General features: G+C 39.7%; 1 protein-coding gene across 1 annotated transcript; it reads left to right on the top strand.

Moving 5' to 3' along the window:
- Positions 1–20,103: 20,103 nt before the first annotated feature.
- Positions 20,104–21,608, top strand: LOC141336044 (CD209 antigen-like protein C). The gene is made up of 4 exons (XM_073841554.1): positions 20,104–20,373; positions 20,466–20,587; positions 20,667–20,770; positions 21,170–21,608. Exons 1-4 carry the CDS (start codon positions 20,115–20,117, stop codon positions 21,309–21,311), a joined length of 627 nt encoding a protein of 208 aa, XP_073697655.1. The 5' UTR covers positions 20,104–20,114; the 3' UTR covers positions 21,312–21,608.
- Positions 21,609–22,647: the final 1,039 nt, after the last annotated feature.

The raw sequence follows: 22,647 nt of genomic DNA, 5'->3' as shown, positions 1-22,647 counted from the left end.
TAGAGCTTACAGGATTCAGATTGTCATGTAAGCCCCTCTTTAACATGCTCTTCCTCTGGTATCTCCTCAGTGGTCAGTATGCTTTGGGCGAGAGGACGTGGTTGGAGTTTTGGCCCAGCTTGGAGCAAAGCAAGACCAGTGCCGAGCTCAAAGAAAAATACAACGGCATGCTGAGTCTCCAGCAGGATCTGCTCTTTGGCTGCAGCTAACAAGTCTAACGCCAGACTTTTGCTTTGAGATGCTCATAGGCAAAATTAAATATTATAAAACAGAAAAATCAATATAGCTTCATTTTCAACTTTAAATGTATGTTAAACATAAGATTTGAGTTAATTTTGACTGTTGCTTTTTTAGCAATTATCCTGTTACTCTGTGATGAATTTATGTATACCAAATCATGACTTGATTACACCACTTTTCTCAAGGCGGTGTTGTGACGCATGCATATCTAAGCAAAAGTTCATAATAAATATGGTCTAGCAAGATCATCTGTTCTGATCATTACTCACATATGTGACCCTGGACCACAAAACCGTAAGAACAGTAAGACATTTAGTGTGATGCAGAAGTGCACTTTAAGATCCATATATGTAATAGTAAACATGTTTCTTAAAAGCCTATCTATTTCAAAAATAAATTCAATTAAAACTTTTTTTTGAATGTTGATGTTTTCCTGTTTGGCAGGAGGTTTGTTGGTAGGAAATAAGTGTGTTGTGTTGAGCACCGTGTGCTTTGGCCTCACATGCATTTTCCTGGTGGCTGGCATTGCAGTACTGCTTCTCAAGCTCAAGGCAAAGAGAGAAGAAGCTACACACATGTTACAGTCCAGTTCAAGAGATCAAACAAAGGAAGACAAAGCAACAGAACAGTTACAGAATAGCTTCAACTCTTTGAGTCAGAAGAAACTGGAACTTGAGAACAGAATCAAATATCACATTGCTGAGAAAAGCCAGCTGGAGATAAGAGACAAAGATCTCACTGCTGAGAAAAGCCAGATAGAGACCAGAGTTAATGATCTCACTGCTGAGAAAAGCCAGATAGAGAGCAGCTTTAACTCTTTAAGTCAGAAGAAACTGGAGCTGGAGACCAGAGTCAATAATCTCACTTCTGACAAAAGCCAGTTACAGAGCAACTTCAGCTCTTTAAGTCAGAAGAAACTGGAGCTGGAGACCAGAGTCACAGATCTCACTGCTGAGAAAACCCAGTTACAGAGCAACTTCAACTCTTTAAGTCAGAAGAAACTGGAGCTGGAGGCCAGGGTCAATAATCTCACTTCTGAGAAAACCCAGTTAAAGAGCAACTTCAACTCTTTAAGTCAGAACACTGTAAAAAGTGATTTGTTGATCTTACTTAATTAAATTGTGCAAACTCGTTGCCTTAATTAAATTAAGTAATGTTAACTTAACTTTATTTAGTGTAATTTAAGTATTATCTACTAATATAGTTAAAGTATTCCGTACTCACTTTGATTTAAATTAGCTTGAGTCATTTAAGTTTTGTTAACTTAATCGAATCAGTAATCTGAGCAACATTGAGAGCAACTATGCTAATTAGAATGACTGACTCCCAGAATGCATTGGGGCATGAATAAATTACACAATTGCTTTGTTTTACTGTTGTTTTTGTATTTTTTGTTTTTTATTTGCTTTTATTTTATTTGATTTTTATTTGTCTTGTGTCAGTAGCACAACAAAAAGAGCAAATAAAATGATTATTGTTACAATTTATAAAAATAAATGAAATGGAATTGTTACCATTGTTGCGTTTAGTGTGCTGAATGTTAAAACCTGTGTCTGACTCAAATGCGGCTGATTGCAAGATGTTGCCACAAATAGTAAAGGATTATAACAATCCCAATTAAAGCTTCACATGGTGTTTATTATAAAGCCTTAGTTTATTATTATTCAACATCAAAAGCACACAAGCTAATGTTTTAATTCTAAATAAGATCACCTTTTTAAAGCAATCTTATTTATTATTTCTCTTTCTGTGAAACCAAATAACTTTGACTTCATGTTGCATCAATAGAAAGAGAATTATAAACATATTAATGAAGTTCCAAGTGACCAACTAAAGGGATCACTAACCACTATAATGGTGAGATAAAAAAAAAATATTTTAGGAAAATTCACATCAATTTATTAAGTGAGCTCTCTCTAATTTTTCAGTTGTGTTGACAATTTAACATTCAAGACAACTTTGTGAAAAAACTGAATGCAACTAGAAAAAGATGAGGAAAGTGGAGGAAATTAGTAAAAAGTCTATTAGGCTAAGAATTGCCCCGCCTCCTTTTTCTTTTCTTCTTCTGTTGTTATGTCACATATTAGCAACAAATTAGCGCACTGCTGCCTCTTACTGTTGTGTTAATGTCATTGGTTCCTTTGTGGTTACTTAATTATTTGAAGTAAGTGTCACTCAAAACAGTAAGTAAATTGTTTATTTTGCCTTGAAAGTAGCTGTAACTTAATAAAACCTAGTAAACATAACAACTAAGTAAAAATAACTAATTATATCTAAGTAAGGTAAACTGTTGGATTTTACAGTGAAGAAACTGGAGCTGGAGGCCAGGGTCAATAATCTCACTTCTGAGAAAACCCAGTTACAGAGCAACTTCAACTCTTCAAGTCAGAAGAAACTGGAGCAGGAGATGAGAGTCAAAGATCTCACTGCTTAGAAAACCCAGTTAGAGACCATTGTCAAGGACCTCACTGCAGAGAAAAGCCAATTGGAGACCAGAGTTAATGATCTCACTGCTGAGAAAAGTCAGTTAGAGAGCAACTTCAACTCTTCAAGTCAGAAAAAAATGGAGCTGGAGACCAGAGTCAAAGATCTCAAGGCTGAGAAAAGCTGGTTGGAGACCAGAGTTAATGATCTCACTGCTAGGAAAAGGCAGTTACAGAGCAACATCAGCTCTTTAAGTCAGAAGAAACTGGAGCTGGAGACTAGAGTCAATAATCTCACTGCTGAGAAAAGCCAGTTACAGAGCAATTTAAACTCTTCAAGTCAGAAAAAAATGGAGCTGGAGACCAGGGTCAAGGACCTCACTGCAGAGAAAAGCCAATTGGAGACCAAAATTAATAATCTCACTGCTGAGAAAAGCCAGTTACAGAGCAACTTCAACTCTTTAAGTCAGAAGAAACTGGAGCTGGAGACCAGAGTTAATGATCTCACTTCTGAGAAAAGGCAGTTACAGAGCAACATCAGCTCTTTAAGTCAGAAGAAACTGGAGCTGGAGACCAGAGTCAATAATCTCACTGCTGAGAAAAGCCAGTTACAGAGCAATTTAAACTCTTCAAGTCAGAAAAAAATGGAGCTGGAGACCAGGGTCAAGGACCTCACTGCAGAGAAAAGCCAATTGGAGACCAAAATTAATAATCTCACTGCTGAGAAAAGCCAGTTACAGAGCAACTTCAACTCTTTAAGTCAGAAGAAACTGGAGCTGGAGACCAGAGTTAATGATCTCACTTCTGAGAAAAGGCAGTTACAGAGCAACATCAGCTCTTTAAGTCAGAAGAAACTGGAGCTGGAGACCAGAGTCAATAATCTCACTGCTGAGAAAAGCCGGTTACAGAGCAATTTAAACTCTTCAAGTCGGAAAAAACTGGAGCTGGAGACCAGAGTCACAGATCTCACTGCTGAGAAAAGCAGGTTGGAGACCAGACTTAATGATCTCACTGCTGGGAAAAGGCAGTTACAGAGCAACTTCAACTCTTTAAATCAGAAGAAACTGGAGCTAGAGACCAGAGTCAATGATATCACTGCTGAGAAGAGCCAGTTACAGAACAGTTTAAACTCTCTAAATCAGAAGAAAGTGGAGTTAGAGACTGAGCTGAAGAAGTTATCTGAGCAAGGTTTGTAAAAATGTATTTGTGTAGGTATTATGCCATTTGTTTGTGTTGCATTTTACACAAAATAAATAAATAAATGCAATTATATGTTTGTTTTTGAAAGCAACAGGCTGCCTTTTCATGTCCACTGAGGAGAAAAGCTGGTCTGACAGCAGGCAGTACTGCAAGGATCGTGGTGGTGATCTGGTCATTATCAACAGTGAAAAGAAGCAGGTGAGATCAATGGCAAATACAACTAGTTCAAGGTGATTCTGTTGGGAATGAGCATCTTTTATTGTGTGCACATGTGATCGATTTTACAGGTTCAGCCATTCAGACTGAACATAGAACATTGTAGGTCTGTTTTGCCTATCCAGTTAATGGTAAACAAACTTGGCTTGCTGTCCTTAATGGAGGCTCGAACCCAAGTCTCAGCTTGAGTGTACTACCTAGAGGGAGAATAACAGAAATAGAGGAGAAGAGGAGGTGGAGGGCTGTCGGAAGAATTGATGCTGGGATGGTGCAGTGAGAGCTGCTTATATACATTCTTTAAAATAAAGGTGCTTTAAAAGGTTCTTCAAGCAATGCCATAGAAGAACTGTTTTTGGTTCCACAAATAATCATTCAGTGAAAGGTTCTTTAAAGAACCATCTCTTTCTTACCTTTTTATAATCTGAAGAACCTTCTTTCGCCACAAAGAACATTTTGTGAAACAAAAAAGTTCTTCAGATGTTAGAGATTCTTTATGGAACCATTTAGACAAAAAAGGTTCTTCTATGGCATCGTGAAGCAACTTTATTTTCAAGAGTGTAGGCTTGTAATGATGCTTGATGATAGGCTTCTCCCGGACCTACGTTTGGAACTTCATTTAAATCAGCAACACAGTAAAATTGCCCAATCATGTGACTTTTTGCCTTTTGCATTTTCTCATTTTCTTTATTTTCCAATTATTTTATCATAGGGACTACTGTCTTTGTGTGTGTTTGTGTAAAAGGAGAGAAAATGGAAGAATCACACTTATTTATGTTTTACACACAGAGGTTCGTATCTTCATTCGTCAAGGAGAGAGTGTGGATTGGTTTGTCTGACGGAGAGAACGAGGGCTACATGAAATGGGTGAATAATTCACCACTGAAACAAGGGTAAGTGCTAATACTTTATTTGTTAGTTTAGTTTTTTTTTTTTTAATACTCCCTTTTTGTTTAAAAAAACGAGCAGTGAAACTATCACAGCTGAAGATACACCTGTTTTGCAAACACATAACTTGCGAATGCAATTGAAAGCACTTCTTATTAAAAATGCTGCTGTAAAAATGTTTATTTCACTTTTCTGTAGTTTCACTTCTGTATATTTAGCATACTCTGGAAACTTGTCATTGTGGTATTGTGAATATCGTTCTTTAGTTGATTTTTGCTAAATAAATAAACGTAAAAGCAATTATGCTTAGATGCTGAATAGAACTTTGGTTCTGTTTTAAATTGAAATAAGGAGTCCTAATAACTAAAACATGAACTGAATCTGACACATGTTGTTCAGGTTTTGGGCTGATGGTGAGCCAAATGATGATCAAGGAATTGAGGACTGTACTGAACTGAGGCCTGAAAAATCTGTCTTGAGCAACTGGAATGATCTGCCATGCTCACTAAATAGAAAAGGGGTTTGTGAAACTTCAGGTTTCCACCCAAAAATGTTGTGATATGTCATAATGTGTTGACTTTTTTTTTATTATGTTATATTTCATGCAATCATTGCTATTGTAATTGCACCATTTTTGATTGAGGTCTGTGCCATGTCACTGCCAGCTGATTTAATGGTATAAATCTCCATCATGAAATCCATTTTGTTTTACTATTGTCTGTAATGGGCAAAATGTTCAGATTAAATCTGTTTGTAGGTAAATGTAAACGAATAACTATTAAACTCCAAATATACAGTTTTCATATAGTGAATAAGGTTTTTTTTTCACATTATATCAGCTGTTATATGTATACTATATTATTAAATAAATGGTTGAACACTAACCCTTGCATATACACTTAGGAAATGTCTATGTGAATAGATACCCACTTGTGTAAACATGTCAACTGTAAACATGAAAGCCTCTCCATTTTTCCTACCATCATCCTCTCTGTCCCAGCTTAAAAACTTTAAGTTCTGTATTTTTCTCTGTGTCTAAACGAATTATACCACTTCCTGTTGAGGGTTAGTCATTTAAAAGACAAAATAAACCATGCCCATCATTCAACCACAACTCAACTGTTAACACATGCCATCAGACATAAGAGCGAATTATGGAATTAGAGGACATTTATGAAAATATTGAAAATAAAGTTATTAAGGACACATGTGCACCTCAAACATGGAGTCGCTGCCAGGATGAAGGAAAAGCTCAAAATCAAAGTAAGCAGAAAGTTTAATTTGAAGCAGAAATGGTGTAACTAATGTTTGAGGAAATGAGAAATGATACACATCATTTTTTTTTTTCTTCTTAAAAAACAGTAAATGTTTCTGCTTTTTTTTAAATGTAATAACATGGAATTATTTTAAAATATTTTTATTAGTCAATTATTTGTGTGTTTTGGTCGTGTTTGTCAGGAGGAAGTAGATGTTTGGTGTTGATGGCAGTGAGTCTCGGGCTCATTTGTGTTCTTCTGCTGGTCTTCATCATACTGCAGCACATCACCATCACAGCAGAGAGAGACCTGATAAAGAGTTACAAGAACACAGTTGAAGAGTTCAATCAAACCATCAATGATCTAATGATTGAAAAACACCAACTGCAGAACAACTTCAGCTCTTTGAGTCAGAAGAACCTGGAGCTGGAGACCAAAGTCAATTCTCTAAGTGAGGAACTGAAGAAACAAGCATCTAAACAAGGTCAGTGCACATATACGATTTTATGGTGCTGTTTCCTTTTTTTTTTTTTTTTTTTTTTTATCTTTCATGTGTCTGTGTGGTTCAGGTTGGTTTTTCATGTCCAATGAGTTGAAGAGCTGGTCTGACAGCAGGAAGTACTGTAAGGATCGTGGTGGTGATCTGGTCATTATCAACAGTGAAGAGAAGCAGGTGAGTTTGTGTGAGTGTCTGTTACTAAATGAGAGGAATCAAACTTATTCCTGTTTATTCACACAGAGACACATATCTTCATTTGTCAAGGAGAGAGTGTGGATTGGTTTGTCTGACATAGAGAAAGAGGCCAAAAAGAAATGGGTGGACAATTCACCACTGAATCAAGGGTTAGTGTACTACTGTACTTTGTTAGGCTATTTTAGTTTTTAGTTGTTTTTTTTTTTTTCTTGTTGATTAATAGAAAATCTGATATATGTTATTCAGCTTTTGGCTTACAGGTGAGCCGAATAATCTAGGTGGAAATGAAGACTGTATCGAACTGATTCCTTCATATCCAGTCCTGAACAACTGGAATGATCTTTTATGCTCTGGGCAGAGAAAAGGGGTTTGTGAGAAATAATGTTCATCCTGTCTTGTGTTTTGTCTATTATCTAATATAATCATTCTTATTTTCGACTGCATTATTCCTTGTTAATTTCTGTTCATGTCAAAAGAAATGTAAAATTTCCATTACTTTCTTATAGCTATAATAAACTCACAACATCCTCAAGACACAACTCTTCTACAAACACCACCAACAAAAATGTCATTCCTTCACTTTTGCTGTAGCTTCTGTTCCCAACCTAATTTTGATACATGATATTCAGGTTTTGCTTTGAAGAACAGCCAAATAATGTGGAAGTTAAGTTTAGCTCCAACTTTAATCAAACTCACCCACCTCTAATGATCCTGAAGACATTGATTAGCATGCACAGGTGTGTTTAATTAGGATTAGAGCTTATCTCTTCAGGAAAGTGGATCTTGCGAACCAGATTTGAGGATTCCTGCCTTATATGAAACAACAGGTTCTGAAAAGGTCTCTTTTGGTTTGATGGATTCCAGTTTAGTTGAGTGGCTAAAGAATGGTCAGTCAATATTGCATTACAGGGCTGCCTACACAAAACCTGCATGAGCCCAAAGGTACATAATGTTCAGACTGCACAATTTTAGCCCCGATTTTGACTCGCCGACAGGTTTTGAGAAATCGCAGACAAATGCCGAAATCACAGGCAAATCGGTGCTCGTTCACGCGAGTGACAATCACACAGTGTGAACTATCAAAGACGCGATCTGAGAGAATAGCCGACAAGTCGCTGACACCCGTGAGATATTTGGCATGGTAAATATCTAGACCTGTCTGCGATTTAAGATCATGCCGTGTGAAATGTGTTCTGACTGAAAATAACATCGGCGATTACCTACAGCCAATGAGAGAGCAACATCCAGGCCAGAAAGTTGGAGTTAGCATGGCTTTGGTTTAGAAAAGGGCTTCTTTTCTTTTTCTTCTTTTCGCTGCAAATGAGTGCACATGCAATTTGTATGGCAAGCTTCTTGCAGGCTACCATTTTTAATAATAATCACAGTCTCACATGAGAACTTGTATTGTTTTCATGTCACTTCTCGCACGTTTGGCTGTGAGACGTAGTTTGCGGACCGGGACAAAGTTGTCGGCCATTCTTCCTGTTGTAAAGTCATGCAGTGTGAAACCCCCTGTCGCTGATCCATCATGCAGTGTGAACACAGCAGTGACAGAATGCTACCCCAGATAGGCATGCAGTGTGAAAAGATCTGTGACGCGACTACTTTGAAAATCGTGCAAAAAACAAGCTGTCCAACACAAACTCCCACACAAATGTTTTATAATAAACATCTGTTTCTCAGGGTGATCTGAGACAGCAAACCTGTTTTTCTCAATCACAAGCAGCTCTGTATTACTATGATCTTAATTTAGCTGTTATCAGGAGTCTCATTTGTTGATCTGAAGTGTTGAAATGAAGTGGTGAAAATCACAATAAACTACAGAAGTCTAAAGTGTCCAGATTGCCCTGATTCACTCTGTTATTTTAGTAGTGAGTGTCATGAATAGCATTTCTGTTTTAATAAAATGTTCAATTATTACGATTACCATTGTAAACTTGCCATTTTTGTTTTTATTTCATACTTCCTCCTTGTGTATCTGCTTTGTTGCTCTATGGAGAGATTTCCTCCAGTCCAGCAGGACGCAGCAGAGAGCAGGTTTATCAGACTGAAATGATCAGAGAGGAAGACAAACATCAGATCCAGAGCACTTTCTGCTGTGTTTCCTGGATCATCAATATAAAGATCCAGTTTGGACTGTTTACGGCTGTTTGAGTCCATTTGAGTGTTCATAGACTCCTCTTGTTGGCTTTTGAAGCTGATAACATGTGGTTGAATGAACAATTCACAAGTATAGTAGTACAGCTCTGCAGAGAGTTTTTAAGTGTGACTAAGTGTGAATAACTATTTTTGTGGAACATAACATATTACATTATATGATATATTTCATTAAAGTCAACTGTTTATTGTAAAATACTTTAGTACTAAAAATACTTGCTGTGCATATTGCTGGAATAATACAACTTCAGGAAAGTGGCGAACCTGGAAACTTCCTTTGGCATCAAGGAAATCGTATGTGTTCAGTCTGTTCACACGCACATGCAGAGAGTCCCTAAAAAGAAACCAAGCACACAATAATTAATATTGTTAGATTAAGACACATTTTACATGCTGCACCATTAAAGCTCATGATAAAGTTCATGATTACAATTGTGAACATGCGTCACTAAAAACATTTAGAAATCCAATGTTATATTGTGAGATTTATCGATAGGAACTGACTGGAAATTCCCCTCATAACTTATATGCCTTCGTCCATATTTTAACTTTACATTATGGGGCATATTTGGAGTTTCGATGTGATGTCCAGTATGAACGAAACACATCTATATACAGCATACATCTAACATTACACCACAAATAAAGTTTGAGTCTGTGGAAACAATTCTACAGTACAAACACGCAGTTAAGGATACGATCCCCCCATAATTGCTTTATAATGCAATAGTCGCAAATAAAGTTAATTGTTTTTTCGGTATCACGCAAGCACTAAGTGACCTTACCTTCCGCCAAAACAAACTGCTCTTGAACAAACAAGTTAAGGACATTAAATATTACCCGTCCAAAAGGATTTAACGTTATATATCATGTTTAACCACATTAGGCAGATTCCCGAAGGACTGGCTGTGGTAAAGTTAAAGCAGACGTAACTTAGGCGGGAACACCAAGCGGCCGGGAGCATCACCAAAAGCACTTAAGCATTTAAATAGACGCTATCCTTACAAATAAACGGGGTATTTTAGGCTTATAAAACTACACTTTCATCCAAAAATATCTTAAAAGTACATTCCGTCACATAAAAAAGTAATATTTGTGTTATTTGTGTAAGTTATATGTGACCGTTGGTCGCTGTGGAATTTACCCCAAAGACTCGTTCTGCAGATATTATTTATACAGCGAACAAACTATTTACTGTAATAAACAGTGCTACACTACATTATTACTCACATAAATATTACTCACCGTGTAAATCAACCGAGTGATGAAAACTCCGGGTCCGGAATGAAAAGTTCCCACCGTGAACCTGAGTCATAACTGGAGGCTCCTTTTGGCGCCAGGGAGAATGTGCATTTGTGCGCATGCGCAGAAAATTTACTTAATATTTTCTAACTGAATTTAATTAATTCACATGGCTTGGATTCAAAACACGTGTAGTTCGATTAAAACCAATTAATACTTATTAATTAAAATCAAGAACTAAATTGAATTATGCTTAATTTAATGGTAATCCATCTGCCAAAAAACATGGTTACTACTATACTTTTACCAAAGGCCTAATAAAACCATGGTTAATTTCCCTAAGGACAAAACATGACATGATAATTCAAAAACATAATAATACTAACATATAATAAAGATTTATTCAAGATTTAGCTATTATTATAGGCTAATGATTTTGACATTTAGGCAAGATTAAACAATAGAGCATTGTCCTAATGCCATACTTATATTTTTGTAAAATAAATGTATACTGAATCCAAACAAATTACAATAAGGTGCAACAAGGTGGTAGACACGTTGAGGGAAAAAGTGACAGGTACAAGAAAATAAGTGAAAACAGGCACACATGAAAGACAGAGAGATGTCAGTAAAATTAAGCTAAATTATTTTGCGCGGCACCAGCGCGGCCTGACATTTTGTCCCAGTCCACCCCTGGTCAGGAGGAAGTAGATTGATGTCACAGCAGAGAGAGACCTGATACACTCTAAAAAGTGCTGGGTTATTTTTAAAAACACATTGCTGGGTTAATTGTGCTGGGTCAAAATTCTGGGTTGTTTGAGGCACTATAAACACACAGTTGGGTTGATCATGCTGGGTCAAATGGACTATAAGGGGTTCTTTCACTATGAACACCTGGGTTGGGTTATTTTGACCCAACCGGTTTGTTTATTTTTTTCACTTCATCGAACAAGAATTCTGGATTCTTCACTCGTCTCCTCGCCAGGTGGTCACGCACCTCGCAGCAAGCAGGATTATAAGGTAAATTAATAATATGATTATATAATTATTTACCTTTATTTTTAATAAGTTGTGTTTTAGAGCACACTGATTTCACTGTTTAATGCAATATTTGATATGTCGCTGTGCGGGGTTGGCATTTTATTCCGTGAATGACGAACGTTGTAACTTAAGCAGCCTAGCGATGTACTTTTTTTGCCTCAACAATCGCTTTATTGTTATATAAAGTGTGTGTGTGTGTGTGTGTGTGTGTGTGTGTGTGTGTGTGTGTGTGTGTGTGTGTGTGTGTGTATGTGTGTGTAGTGTTATTTGTATAACTTACAGTATACATATGGCCTTTATTTTAACGCATTATGGAAAGAGTAGGTCAGAAATACGGGGGTAAGTTCCTTTACTGTCTGCATACTGTATGGCTTTGTAATGTTTTGTCAAAAGTAGATAATTTCATACAAAAATTGATCTTTTAAGGGCATATTTTTTCAAGTAAATGTCGGCGACGTGCCGAATCCAACGATAGATCTATATGTTTTATGTTGAACAATTTCACGCTTTTTTCCTTGAGGTATCTGCATTAGCTAAAACGCTATGTCCCTTACTTTAATAATTTTAAACCACAATATGACTGGTATGTACTATTGTTTATTACTTAAATGTAATGTTGTCTTAGCTACAGAATGTAAAGTTAGACTTAATCTCTCGTGGTGTATGTGGCCGTTCATATGTCGCGTCTTTTGCGCGCTGAAGTTTGTTATTTCAAATGTAGATGCCAATATACGCTCATAATGGAAGCTCGTTTTTTCCAGGCGCGGGACATGGTTGCTTAGCAACGGCAGACGCCATGGGAGAGCCAGCTGCAGAGCGTTTTGGAAAGAATGAGAAAGCAACGCGCCTTGCGTTTTTAGGCGCGGCATGTGAACGGCCCCTTACTCTTCCTCTATTTTAGTGAATGCCTGTGTTGCATTACAAACTAGGAGACCAGTATAAACCTTAAACTTATTGAACCACATTTGTTTTTCAGATTTTATCAGATTTCACAAGACTTTAGGAAGCTATATCCAGAGGCAGACTTTTTGAAGACTGGGCTACAGTTGCAGACCTAATTCTTGCAAGTGCTCAGAGAGGTGCATTCAGAGCTGGGTGACATGACTTAAGGTAAGCTTTTTCTTATATGTCAATCTATAAAAACAATATGCAACTCTATTCCTCGAAGGCCAGGAGGTCCTTCCGGCCCCTCCCCCTCTCCCACACTTCGTCGTGCAAAACGGTCTGCTGTACTGTGTCGCGGAGCGGCGGGGGGAGGTAAAACGTCTTCTTGTTGTCCCCAAGGGAAAAACCGAGACGGTCCTGGAGCTGGCGCATGCTCACCCCATGGCTGGACACCTGGGCGCCCAGAATACCGTGCAACGTATCCGTGATAGGTTCCACTGGCCGGGACTCGAAGCAGAAGTCAGGAGGTTCTGCCAGGCCTGCCCAACATGCCAACGGACGTCCCCGCGGAAACCTCCCCCCAGCCCACTCATCCCTTTACCCATCATTGGGGTGCCCTTTGAGCGGATCGGGATGGACATCGTAGGGCCGTTGCCGAGGTCTGGCCGGGGCCACGAGCATATTCTCGTCATTGTAGACTACGCCACCCGGTATCCAGAGGCTGTCCCGCTACGCCAAGCCAACGCCAAAGCCATCGCCCGGGAGCTGTTCCTGCTGTGTAGCCAGGTGGGGCTACCGTCGGAGATACTGACTGACCAGGGAACGCCCTTCATGTCCTGGCTAATGGCTGACCTCTGCCGGCTGCTGAAGGTACGACAAATACGCACATCAGTCTACCATCCTCAGACCGACGGGTTCGTCGAGAGATTTAATCAGACCTTAAAGCAGATGCTGTGGAAAGTAGCTGCAGAGGACAAGAAGGACTAGGACCTCCTCCTCCCCTATGTGTTATTTGGAATCTGAGAAGTACCCCAGGCATCCACGGGGTTCACCCCCTTTGAGCTCCTGTTTGGACGACAGCCCCGCGGTCTCCTCAACGTGGCCCGAGAGGCCTGGGAGCAGCAGCCGGCAGTCTACCGGACCGTCATTGAGCATGTGCAAGATATGAGGAGTAAAATCGACCGCGTCATGCCATTAGTCTGGGAACATCTGGTGAAGTCCCAGCAAGCCCAGCAATGTCTGTACAACCGGGCGGCCCAACCGCAGGAGTTCCAGCCAGGTGACAAGGTAATGGTCTTGGTCCCCAACGTAGCCTGTAAGTTCCTGGCACAGTGGCAAGGACCCAATATGGTGGAGGAATGAATCAGCCCGATGAACTACAGGATAAGACAGCCCGGCCGAAGACAAGCGGTACAACTATATCATGTCAACTTGCTAAAAAAATGGGTCGGGGACCGAGACCAAGTGGCCGCCCTGGCCGTCCAAGAGCCTGCGGTTGTGGACGCCAACCCTAGCCTCTCGGCCGCCCAGAAGACGGAGCTGCGGCACCTTGTTGGTCAGTTCCAAGATGTCTTCTCCGACACCCCCGGCCAGACTAACGTCCTCTCCCATGACATTCATACTCCTCCAGGCGTCGTCGTCCGGCAACGGCCCTATCAAGTCCCAGAGGCCCACCGGCAGGCTATAGAGCAGGAGGTCCAAAAAATGCTCAAACTGGGGGTAATTGAGCCATCCCGGAGCCCCTGGTCCAGCCCGATCGTCCTTGTCCTACCGGCGCCTAAATGAAGTCTCTGCCTTCGACAGTTACCCCATGCCCCGAGTGGATGAACTCCTGGAGCGCCTGGGAAGGGCCCGGTATATTACGACGCTCGACCTGACAAAAGGCTATTGGCAAGTCCCCCTTTGTGCATGAGCTCGACCAAAGACAGCCTTTTCCACTCCATCTGGCCTCTGGCAATACCGGACCCTTCCCTTCGGCTTGCATGGGGCACCCGCAACATTTCAACGCCTCATGGATGTGGTCCTTCGCCCCCATCAGACCTACGCAGCGGCCTACCTTGACGACGTCGTCATCCACTCGGAGGCGTGGGAGGACCATTTGGAGCTTCTCCGCAGGGTGCTGTCCGAGCTCCGTCGGGCTGGGCTGACTGCCAACCCCCACAAGTGTCACCTAGCCTATAACGAAGCACGGTACCTGGGGTTCACGGTCGGGAGGGGACTCATACGACCGCAGGAGAACAAAGTAAAAGCCATCCTGGACGCCCCCCGACCCATCAACAAGACCCAGGTACGTGCCTTCTTGGGGTTGGCGGGCTATAACCGGTGTTTTATCCCCAGTTTCTCCTCTATAGCCGCCCCCCTGACGGACCTGACCAGGAAGGGACAGCCAGAGCGGGTCCGCTGGAGTGATGACGCCGAGAGGGCCTTTACACACATTAAGGAAGCCTTGACCACAGAACCCGTCCTGAGAGCTCCAGACTTCAGCTGTCCCTTCCTGCTCCAGACGGATGCCTCCGACACGGGGTTGGGAGCCGTGCTCTCCCAGGTCCAGAAGGGAGAAGAGCATCCTGTCGTGTACATCAGCCGTAAGCTGTCCCAGGCCGAGAGGAAATACGCGGCCGTGGAGAAAGAAGCCCTCACCATCAAGTGGGCAGTCCTGGAGCTGAAATATTACTTACTGGCTCGACATTTTACTCTCTTTACAGATCATGCTCCCCTGCAGTGGATGGCCCGAGCAAAAGACACAAACGCCAGAGTCACAAGGTGGTTCCTATCGCTCCAGGACTTCCACTTCGATGTGCGCCACCGAGCCGGCGCCAGCAACACCAACGCAGACGGGCTCTCTCGGTCCTGGGCAGCATACGCAGGTCTGTCAGGGGTCACTTCCCCCCCACCCCCGGTCTCCCCTTTTTCTTCTCTCCTCCAGAACCAGGACGTCGCTTGGGGGGGGGGGGGGGTGTGGCGGGAGTCCCAAGGATCAATCAGCGTCGCCCTGGCAACTCATCAGGAACACCTGCACACACTCAGCACGGACCAATCGATCACGGCGAGATCTCCTTTATAAGCAAATCCCCAAGGACAGAAGGGTGGAAAGCTTCTCCACAGAGCTGAAACGCTTACCGTCTCTTTCTATCGTTCTCTCCGTAGACTCGCCGTGACGATTGGGCCGCACCGTCCCTGGACCTTCTCACTCGGGGTGACCGCACGTTTCTGCACCCACCCCTCACTGGCCACAGTCACTGAAGAGCACCAAAGGATAGAGGATTCACGAGACACCGAGCACCGAAGACGCCACATCGCCCATGTTGTTCTGTCGTGCTATTCCCCGCCCGGCCACAATATATATATAAACACACTGGTGGCCAAAATTATTATAACAGTAGTATTTCCACCAGCTAAAAAATTATTTTAAGTCAGTGTTTGAGTGTTTGTTATCTTTTGCTGTAGTGTGTCAGTAGGAAATATCAGTTCATCAACATTCATTTTGCCTTTAATTGTGATAATCCAGTGAGGTTTTTGTTTGCACAACAGCCAATCCTCCACACAGAGATCTGATCTCATCATCATCTAGTCTGTCTGGAATGACATGAAGAAACAGATCAAACTGAGACAGACTAAATCCAGAAGAACTGTGACAATGTCTCCAAGATGCTTCAAGAGTCCTACCTGCAAAGCTACCTGAAAAACTATGTGCAAGTGCACCTAGTGTAGGGCAAAAGCTGCTTTAAACGCAAAAGGATGGTCAAACCAAATGTTGATTTAGTTAATCAAGGTTAATTGATAAAGAACATTTATTTATGACATTATTTTTGACAGCATCATTTTATGACATTTTTAGACAAGTGCATAAAACTTTTAACAGTACTGTAGCTTTGCAGGTAGGTCTCTTGAAGCATCTTGGGGACGCTGTCACAGTTCTTCTGGATGATGATGAGATCAGATCTCTGTGTGGAGCACTGGCTGTTGTGCAAACAAAAATGTCACTGGATTATCACAATTAATGGCAAAATGAATGGAAATGTAAACCGATATTTCCTACTGACACACTACAGGAAAAGATAGAAATAACTGACTTAAAACCTTATTTAGCTGGTGAAAATACTAGTGTTCTAATAATTTTCGCCACAACTGTATGAAAAGTTGAGATGTAAAATGAGCATTTACAGTATTTCATGCCTCTGTGTTTGTGTTCATTAAATACACTTAACTTAAAATGTTAGTTATGTTGCCAGACTAAATGCCGTATAATTAACAGGTGGGGACCAACATGGTGGATTTGAGCCTTGGGATGAGACAACAACATTTCTAGACCTTTGCCATTGTTCCAGGCCATGCCATTGAAGCGGACTTGTTGCCTGGGAATTTCTCCAGCTTGCAGTATATCATATTGATGGACATAAGTCTTCATGTGTGAAGTTTTTGAGGGCAACGGTTTTTTGTTTTAGTTTTTTGGGCCACTTGTAACATGTTTTAAATTGTAAGGATTGTCTGGTGGACTCTTTGTTTGGCTTAGTTTTAATGGCACGATGTTTGGAATGATTCTAATGTGGTAATAATTCATTTTTGAGTGCTCTGCTGCTGCAATGTTGACATAAAGAATAGGAATATATTGTGACTTGTTTACAGTTTTGTGTTTAAAAGAAACTGATCTACTAAAACCGTTATTTGTGTCTGTAAGGGTTGGACAAAATGTGTGACAGGTGCACCTATTTGAAAACTGGCCTGAGTGAAATTAAATCACTTCCTGCTTAGGGTTATTTAAAATGAGAACTGTTACATGCAGTTTTTTTCCTAGAATATGAGAGTTTCTGCTTTCTTATGAAGTGTATTACCATGGAATTTACTTTTTAAATATGTTACCGTATGACAATTACAGATTTTTTTGTCATTGTAAACAACATTCTCTCGAAAATGCCTGTTTATTGTCTAAAGACAAAAGTGGATTACTTACAAAGGCTGATTTAAAACATCATTTCCAATAATATGGAGGGTATTCATTGATATTTGTATATATTTTGGAGGAAGTTTGGTGTTGATTACAGCAGAGCCGTAACCACACTAAGGGACAAAGTGTCACCCTCAGTATAGCATGGCCAAACTCTCCCACCAATATTTGATATTCTTGATGCTGCTCTGCTGTATTTCTTTACACAACCCTCTGTTTCTGGTTAGGATGACAAAAAGATTAAAAAGCTATAGTTAAAGTGGTCTGCCTTAATGGTCTTACAGTGCTCATCAGTGTCAAAACGTTTGAGAAGGCCAATTAAAACAAAGAAGTTGGACACTTCAAGTTGAGAAGCATGGTTAGAGAGTAACCCAAAAGTTGTAGGTTCGAGTCTCAGGTCCGGCAGGAATTGAGTAGCGCTCTTTCCACCTTCAATACCTTGACTGAGGTGAGACCCTTGAGCAAGGCACTGAACCCCCAACTGCTCCCCGGGCGCGACAGCAATGGCTGCCCACTGCTCCGGGTGTGTGTTCACTACTGTGTGTGTGCACTTGGATGGGTTAAATGCAGAGCACAAATTCTGAGTATGGGTCACCAAACTTGGCCTCACTTCACCTCCTTTCCTTTCCTTTCCTTTTCCTTTCCTAACCAGCGATCTCTCCCTGCAAACAAGAATGTGCCCTTTACAGACCCACTTAGGCTAGCCTACCCTCTTAAAAATAAAGTTGCTTCAAAAGGTTCTTCACAGCAATGCTATAGAAGAACCGAGCTGAAACAGTTCAAATACGATCACCATTGTGTGACTCAGGTGCAGAGGAAGACTCTAATTGAGCGATTGAGTTTTTTCTGTTGTTGAAAGTAAAAATGAACATAGCAGTCGTCATTTACTCCCGACATCTGAGCCACTTAAGAGGCAGAGGACAACATTAGTTTCATTTTTAAAAGGAGAACGTCGATCCCGATCTACATATGCATCTATGTTGTTGTGAATCATTCGTGATGCAGCTTCACCCACAGCAGAAGTGAGTATAAGGGTTTTTATGCATCTTTGCAAATGGCCTTTCTTAAAAATGTGCTTGTTGGCAAGTTTTGCCGATAAACGTGGCTAAATGCAGCTAAACACGGCTAAATGTGGCTAAAGTAAACATTACAGTTTATAATCCCCCAGCAGAGAGGGGCGGGGCGAGCAGAGCTCATTTGCATTAGATCAATGAGCTGATATTTTGCAGGCCTGATTTTGACAAGGTGAAAGTTTTTTTTTACACTACTATTGAGATTTTTTAACCAATGACAGATCTGTTTTCAAAGCATTAAGCATTTGATTAAAATATATACATAACTTGCAGTTTAAATTCTAAAATAATAAAAATTCTAGTTACTCGTTTTTTTTTTTTCCTTTATTCCCTTAAACTGCTGAAGACAGCTCTTTTAAAAACCACAACCATAAATATACTTTCCTGAAAGAAAACTGTTCTCTATTTCACATTTCTGCCTATTCACTTCTGCTATCACTTCTGATTAACTCATCTTTGTGGCACTGACAGGCATTTCAGTGCCTCCTTGGAAAATGGATGAAAAAAAAAAACAGTACTAAAATACAAAATGCAAAAATTGCAAATATGATATTAGACTGGATAAATCACTCAAAGCGACACCGAAAGGTAAAGTTACAGGCTACGTCTCTTCCCTTCCCAAAGCCTATTCATATTTAACAGAACATAATCATAGGGAAATGTCACATGACAGAAGAGCAATGCCTCCATACGTTGCATATGATTGACCTAGTAATTTTTTTCACTCAATCCTGCCTTTCTTTATTATGCTCCTCCCGTATCTATACATTCATCTGAATTAATACATAATTCAGTCAGTGGGACTACTAAAAAATAATATTAATAATAAAAATAAAAAAATAATACATACAAACTTATGCTTGTCACAGTAAAACTTTAAAGGGCATGAAAACATGATCTGAGGGGGATTTTTATTGAGCAATCAATTTCGATTAAAGTTAAAGCTGTAGTAAGCAGTTTCTGTTCTAGTAACATGAACTAACAGTGAACAATATGTTCATTTACTAATCTTTGTTAATGTTAGTTAATAAAAATACAGACGTGGCACCCAGGGCTTCATCTTTATTTCTTGCATGGAGGGTTGATTGAACATTTCAGTTATGCGTTACACTCCCATGTGTTCAATATGTAAGAAAAGATCTGTCACTTTTTTCTGCTTCATTGTGGCTTTTTCCTTGGCCATTCATGCACATTATTTTCAACCTCATTCAGTTAATAGTCACAAAAATACAGGTCCAGTTTAGACTGTTTAGGTTGGTCCTTTGGGTGGTCACAGATTCCTCTTGTTGGATTTTGTCAGCATGGTTTTGTAGTTTTGTAAATGTGGTTGAATGCACAAGATACAATCATAGTTTGGGAGGAGAGTTTCACACTGGAAGTCTGTATCAAATCCAATGCAATCACTTCCTGTGTAATTTTAGCACTATTATAAGAAGAGCAGCCATTATTCTGAAGATTACAGCTATACAGTGAAGATGTATGACAAGACAGAGGAGCACATCATGGATTTACAGCCCATTTATGTAAGTGATGAAGACACCACTGGACCTCGAACAACCAATTACAGCCAGGCTAAAGGAAAAGCTCAACAGTCCAGTAAGCAGAAAGTTTAATTTGAAGCAGAAACTGTGTCAGTAGTGTTTGAGGAATTGAGTAACTGTACAATTACAATCACTGTTTTTTTTTCTTTTTTCAATAAGATATTGAAGTATCTGCTTTGTATTTAGTGAATTAACACAAAGTAATTTTGTTTTCAATTTGTATTATGATAACATAATTATGGTGATTTAAATATACAAACTGATATTTCCATGTTTTTGGTCGTGTTTGTCAGGAGGAAGTAGATGTTTGGTGTTGATGGCAGTGAGTCTCGGGCTCATTTGTGTTCTTCTGCTGGTCTTCATCATACTGCAGCACATCACCATCACAGCAGAGAGAGACCTGATAAAGAGTTACAAGAACACAGTTGAAGAGTTCAATCAAACCATCAATGATCTAATGACTGAAAAACACCAACTGCAGAACAACTTCAACTCTTTGAGTCAGAAGAACCTGGAGCTGGAGACCAGAGTAATTTCTCTAAATGATGAACTGAAGAAAAAAGTTTATAATGGAGGTTAGTGTCTGTTTTCGTGTAAGTAGTTTCATTAGTTTGTGCGATCTTTTCATTTGTACAGTTTAAAAAAAAAAAGTTTGTGTTTCTGTTAGGAAATCAGAGTAGTCTAGATGGTTTGTTCATTTCCAAAAAGCCAATGAGCTGGTCTGACAGCAGGAAGTACTGCAGGGTTCATGGTGCTGATCTGGTGATTATCAAAACTGAAGAGAAGCAGGTGAGATTCTGTGAGTATTTGTTAATGAATGAGAGGAATCACACTTTCACATTGTAAGCCTGTTTTTATTCACGCACAGATACTCATATCTTCATTATTCAGTGAGAGATTGTGGATCGGTTTGTCTGACACAGAGAACGAGGGCAATTTGACATGGGTGGATAATTCACCACTGAATCAAGGGTAATTGCTACAACACTCACAGAAAACCACTGTGGATTTATTTTAGTCGTTTGTGTTATCATTATAAAAATTAGACTATCACAATCTAGAAAAAAAGCTAAAGACATATTTTCTAAAAAAACAATAATGGCAACAGCCACAATTAAAGGAACATTCTATAATTATTTTGAGTAACTGTTTTATTCTTCTGCATTTTCACTTCTGCACTACATTAGTTTACTCCCACGGCGGTACTGTGAATATTGTTGGCTTTTGTACTGTAGGATGAATTCTTTGTGACTTTCCCATTTCCCATTACAAATAAAAGCATCTGCTTATTTCCTGGTTTCTAAACGAGACAGGGCTGCTATTATAAAAAAAAAAAAATGGGATTCTTAATCATTTAAAAACTTTTTTTAGGTTTTGGTTCGAAGGTGAGCCGAATGATGAACATGGAAATGAGGATTGTGTTGAAATCATGGCTTCTTCTTTTACCTCCATCCTGTACAACTGGAATGATCTCCCATGTTCAGAGAAGAGAAAAGGAATTTGTGAGAAATAATGTTCATCCAGTCTTGTTTTGGTTTTACCTGTATTATATTATCTTATGAAATCATTCTTATTGTGATTTTCATTGTGATAGACATTCTTTTCTTGGCTATAATACAGCCTCTGATGTGTTCATATTATGCTTCATCAAAAGCAGCTCTGTATTAATATGATCTTATTCTAGCTTTTATCAAGCATTTTTTATTTGTTGGTCTGAAGTGTTAAAGTGACAATCAAAGTAAACTACAGAAATCCTAGTTTGCCATAAATGTCTATATTCTTGTGATATTAAGTGTCTGTAAGTTTTAAAGTGGAATTGCTTTCTCTTTTAATAAAATTGTCAAGTACATAGTAAACTCTGTTTCATCCATCCCCGTCCATCAAAATAAGGGTCCTTAAATAGACTGAGTTCCCTTATTAGTCTACTAACCACACCCCAATCAGGCCAACAGACAAAAATAATTTATCCTGCCACATTCATATACATTATTTTATGGAATTATGTTGACCACAACATTTCTGAATTTCTGTGTCTGTTCCTGCTTGAAGATGTAGTATATCACTGAGGATCTGCTCTTGTGTCAGTGAGGCCTTTGCATCTGTCTCTGCGGCTCATCTAGTTTTTATGATCTCTGCAGATATAAAGGGATGTTGTGGTCCTCTTTAGGCGCTGATCCACTATCTGGTCTGGATATGGAGTAGATCCAGGTGACTGGGTAACCTCAGGATATAGAGTAGGGTGGATGCCATTCTTCTTAAGATATAACAAGTACATGGGGTGTTATGGGAAGTTTTCCTGGTTCCGGTTAATATCAACCTGTATATAGTAGTTCTTAGTAGTTTTCCGGGAGATATAAGAAAAAAATATATATATAATGTTGCAGCTCTGCAGAGAGCTTTGGAGCTGCACTTTTCATAATTCATTATTCATTCATTATTCTTGTTGAAGGCCAGTGTGAAATTAAAACACTTCCTCTTGAAAGTTAGCATAAATTTAAAAACAATACTCATTCTGAGGACCACAGCTCATCTGTGAAGACGTACTGACCGACACAGTGAATGATGGATTTAGAGGTTGTTTATGAAAATGCTAAACCCATAGATATTGAGAACACAACTGGACCTCAAACTCAGAGTCACAGCCAGGATGAAGATAAAGATCAAAAGCGCAGTAAGAACAAAAACTGAAGCACAAATGATGTTGTTAATAGTGTCAGTAATGTTTGAGGAAATGAGTCGCACAACATGTCAGTGTTTCTGCGTTTGTATTAACATGGATTTATATAAAAATTTGATTATTCAACATGTTTTTTTAGATATTTTACCATACAGCAACATTGTTACAGCAA

The sequence above is a fragment of the Garra rufa genome, chromosome 6 (genome assembly GCF_049309525.1).
Source record: "Garra rufa chromosome 6, GarRuf1.0, whole genome shotgun sequence".
In the NCBI taxonomy this organism is placed as follows: Eukaryota; Metazoa; Chordata; class Actinopteri; order Cypriniformes; family Cyprinidae; genus Garra; species Garra rufa.
The sequence above is the reverse complement of the archived record's forward strand: the minus strand, read 5'-3'. Positions and strand labels throughout refer to the sequence as shown.

Coding starts and splice junctions, on each gene's coding strand:
- LOC141336044 (XM_073841554.1), top strand. CDS start 20,115: ATGGCAGTGAGTCTCGGGCTCATTTGTGTTCTTCTGCTGGTCTTCATC. Junction 20,588..20,666: donor TCAAAACTGAAGAGAAGCAG/GTGAGATTCTGT, acceptor ATTCACGCACAG/ATACTCATATCTTCATTATT. Junction 20,771..21,169: donor AATTCACCACTGAATCAAGG/GTAATTGCTACA, acceptor AACTTTTTTTAG/GTTTTGGTTCGAAGGTGAGC.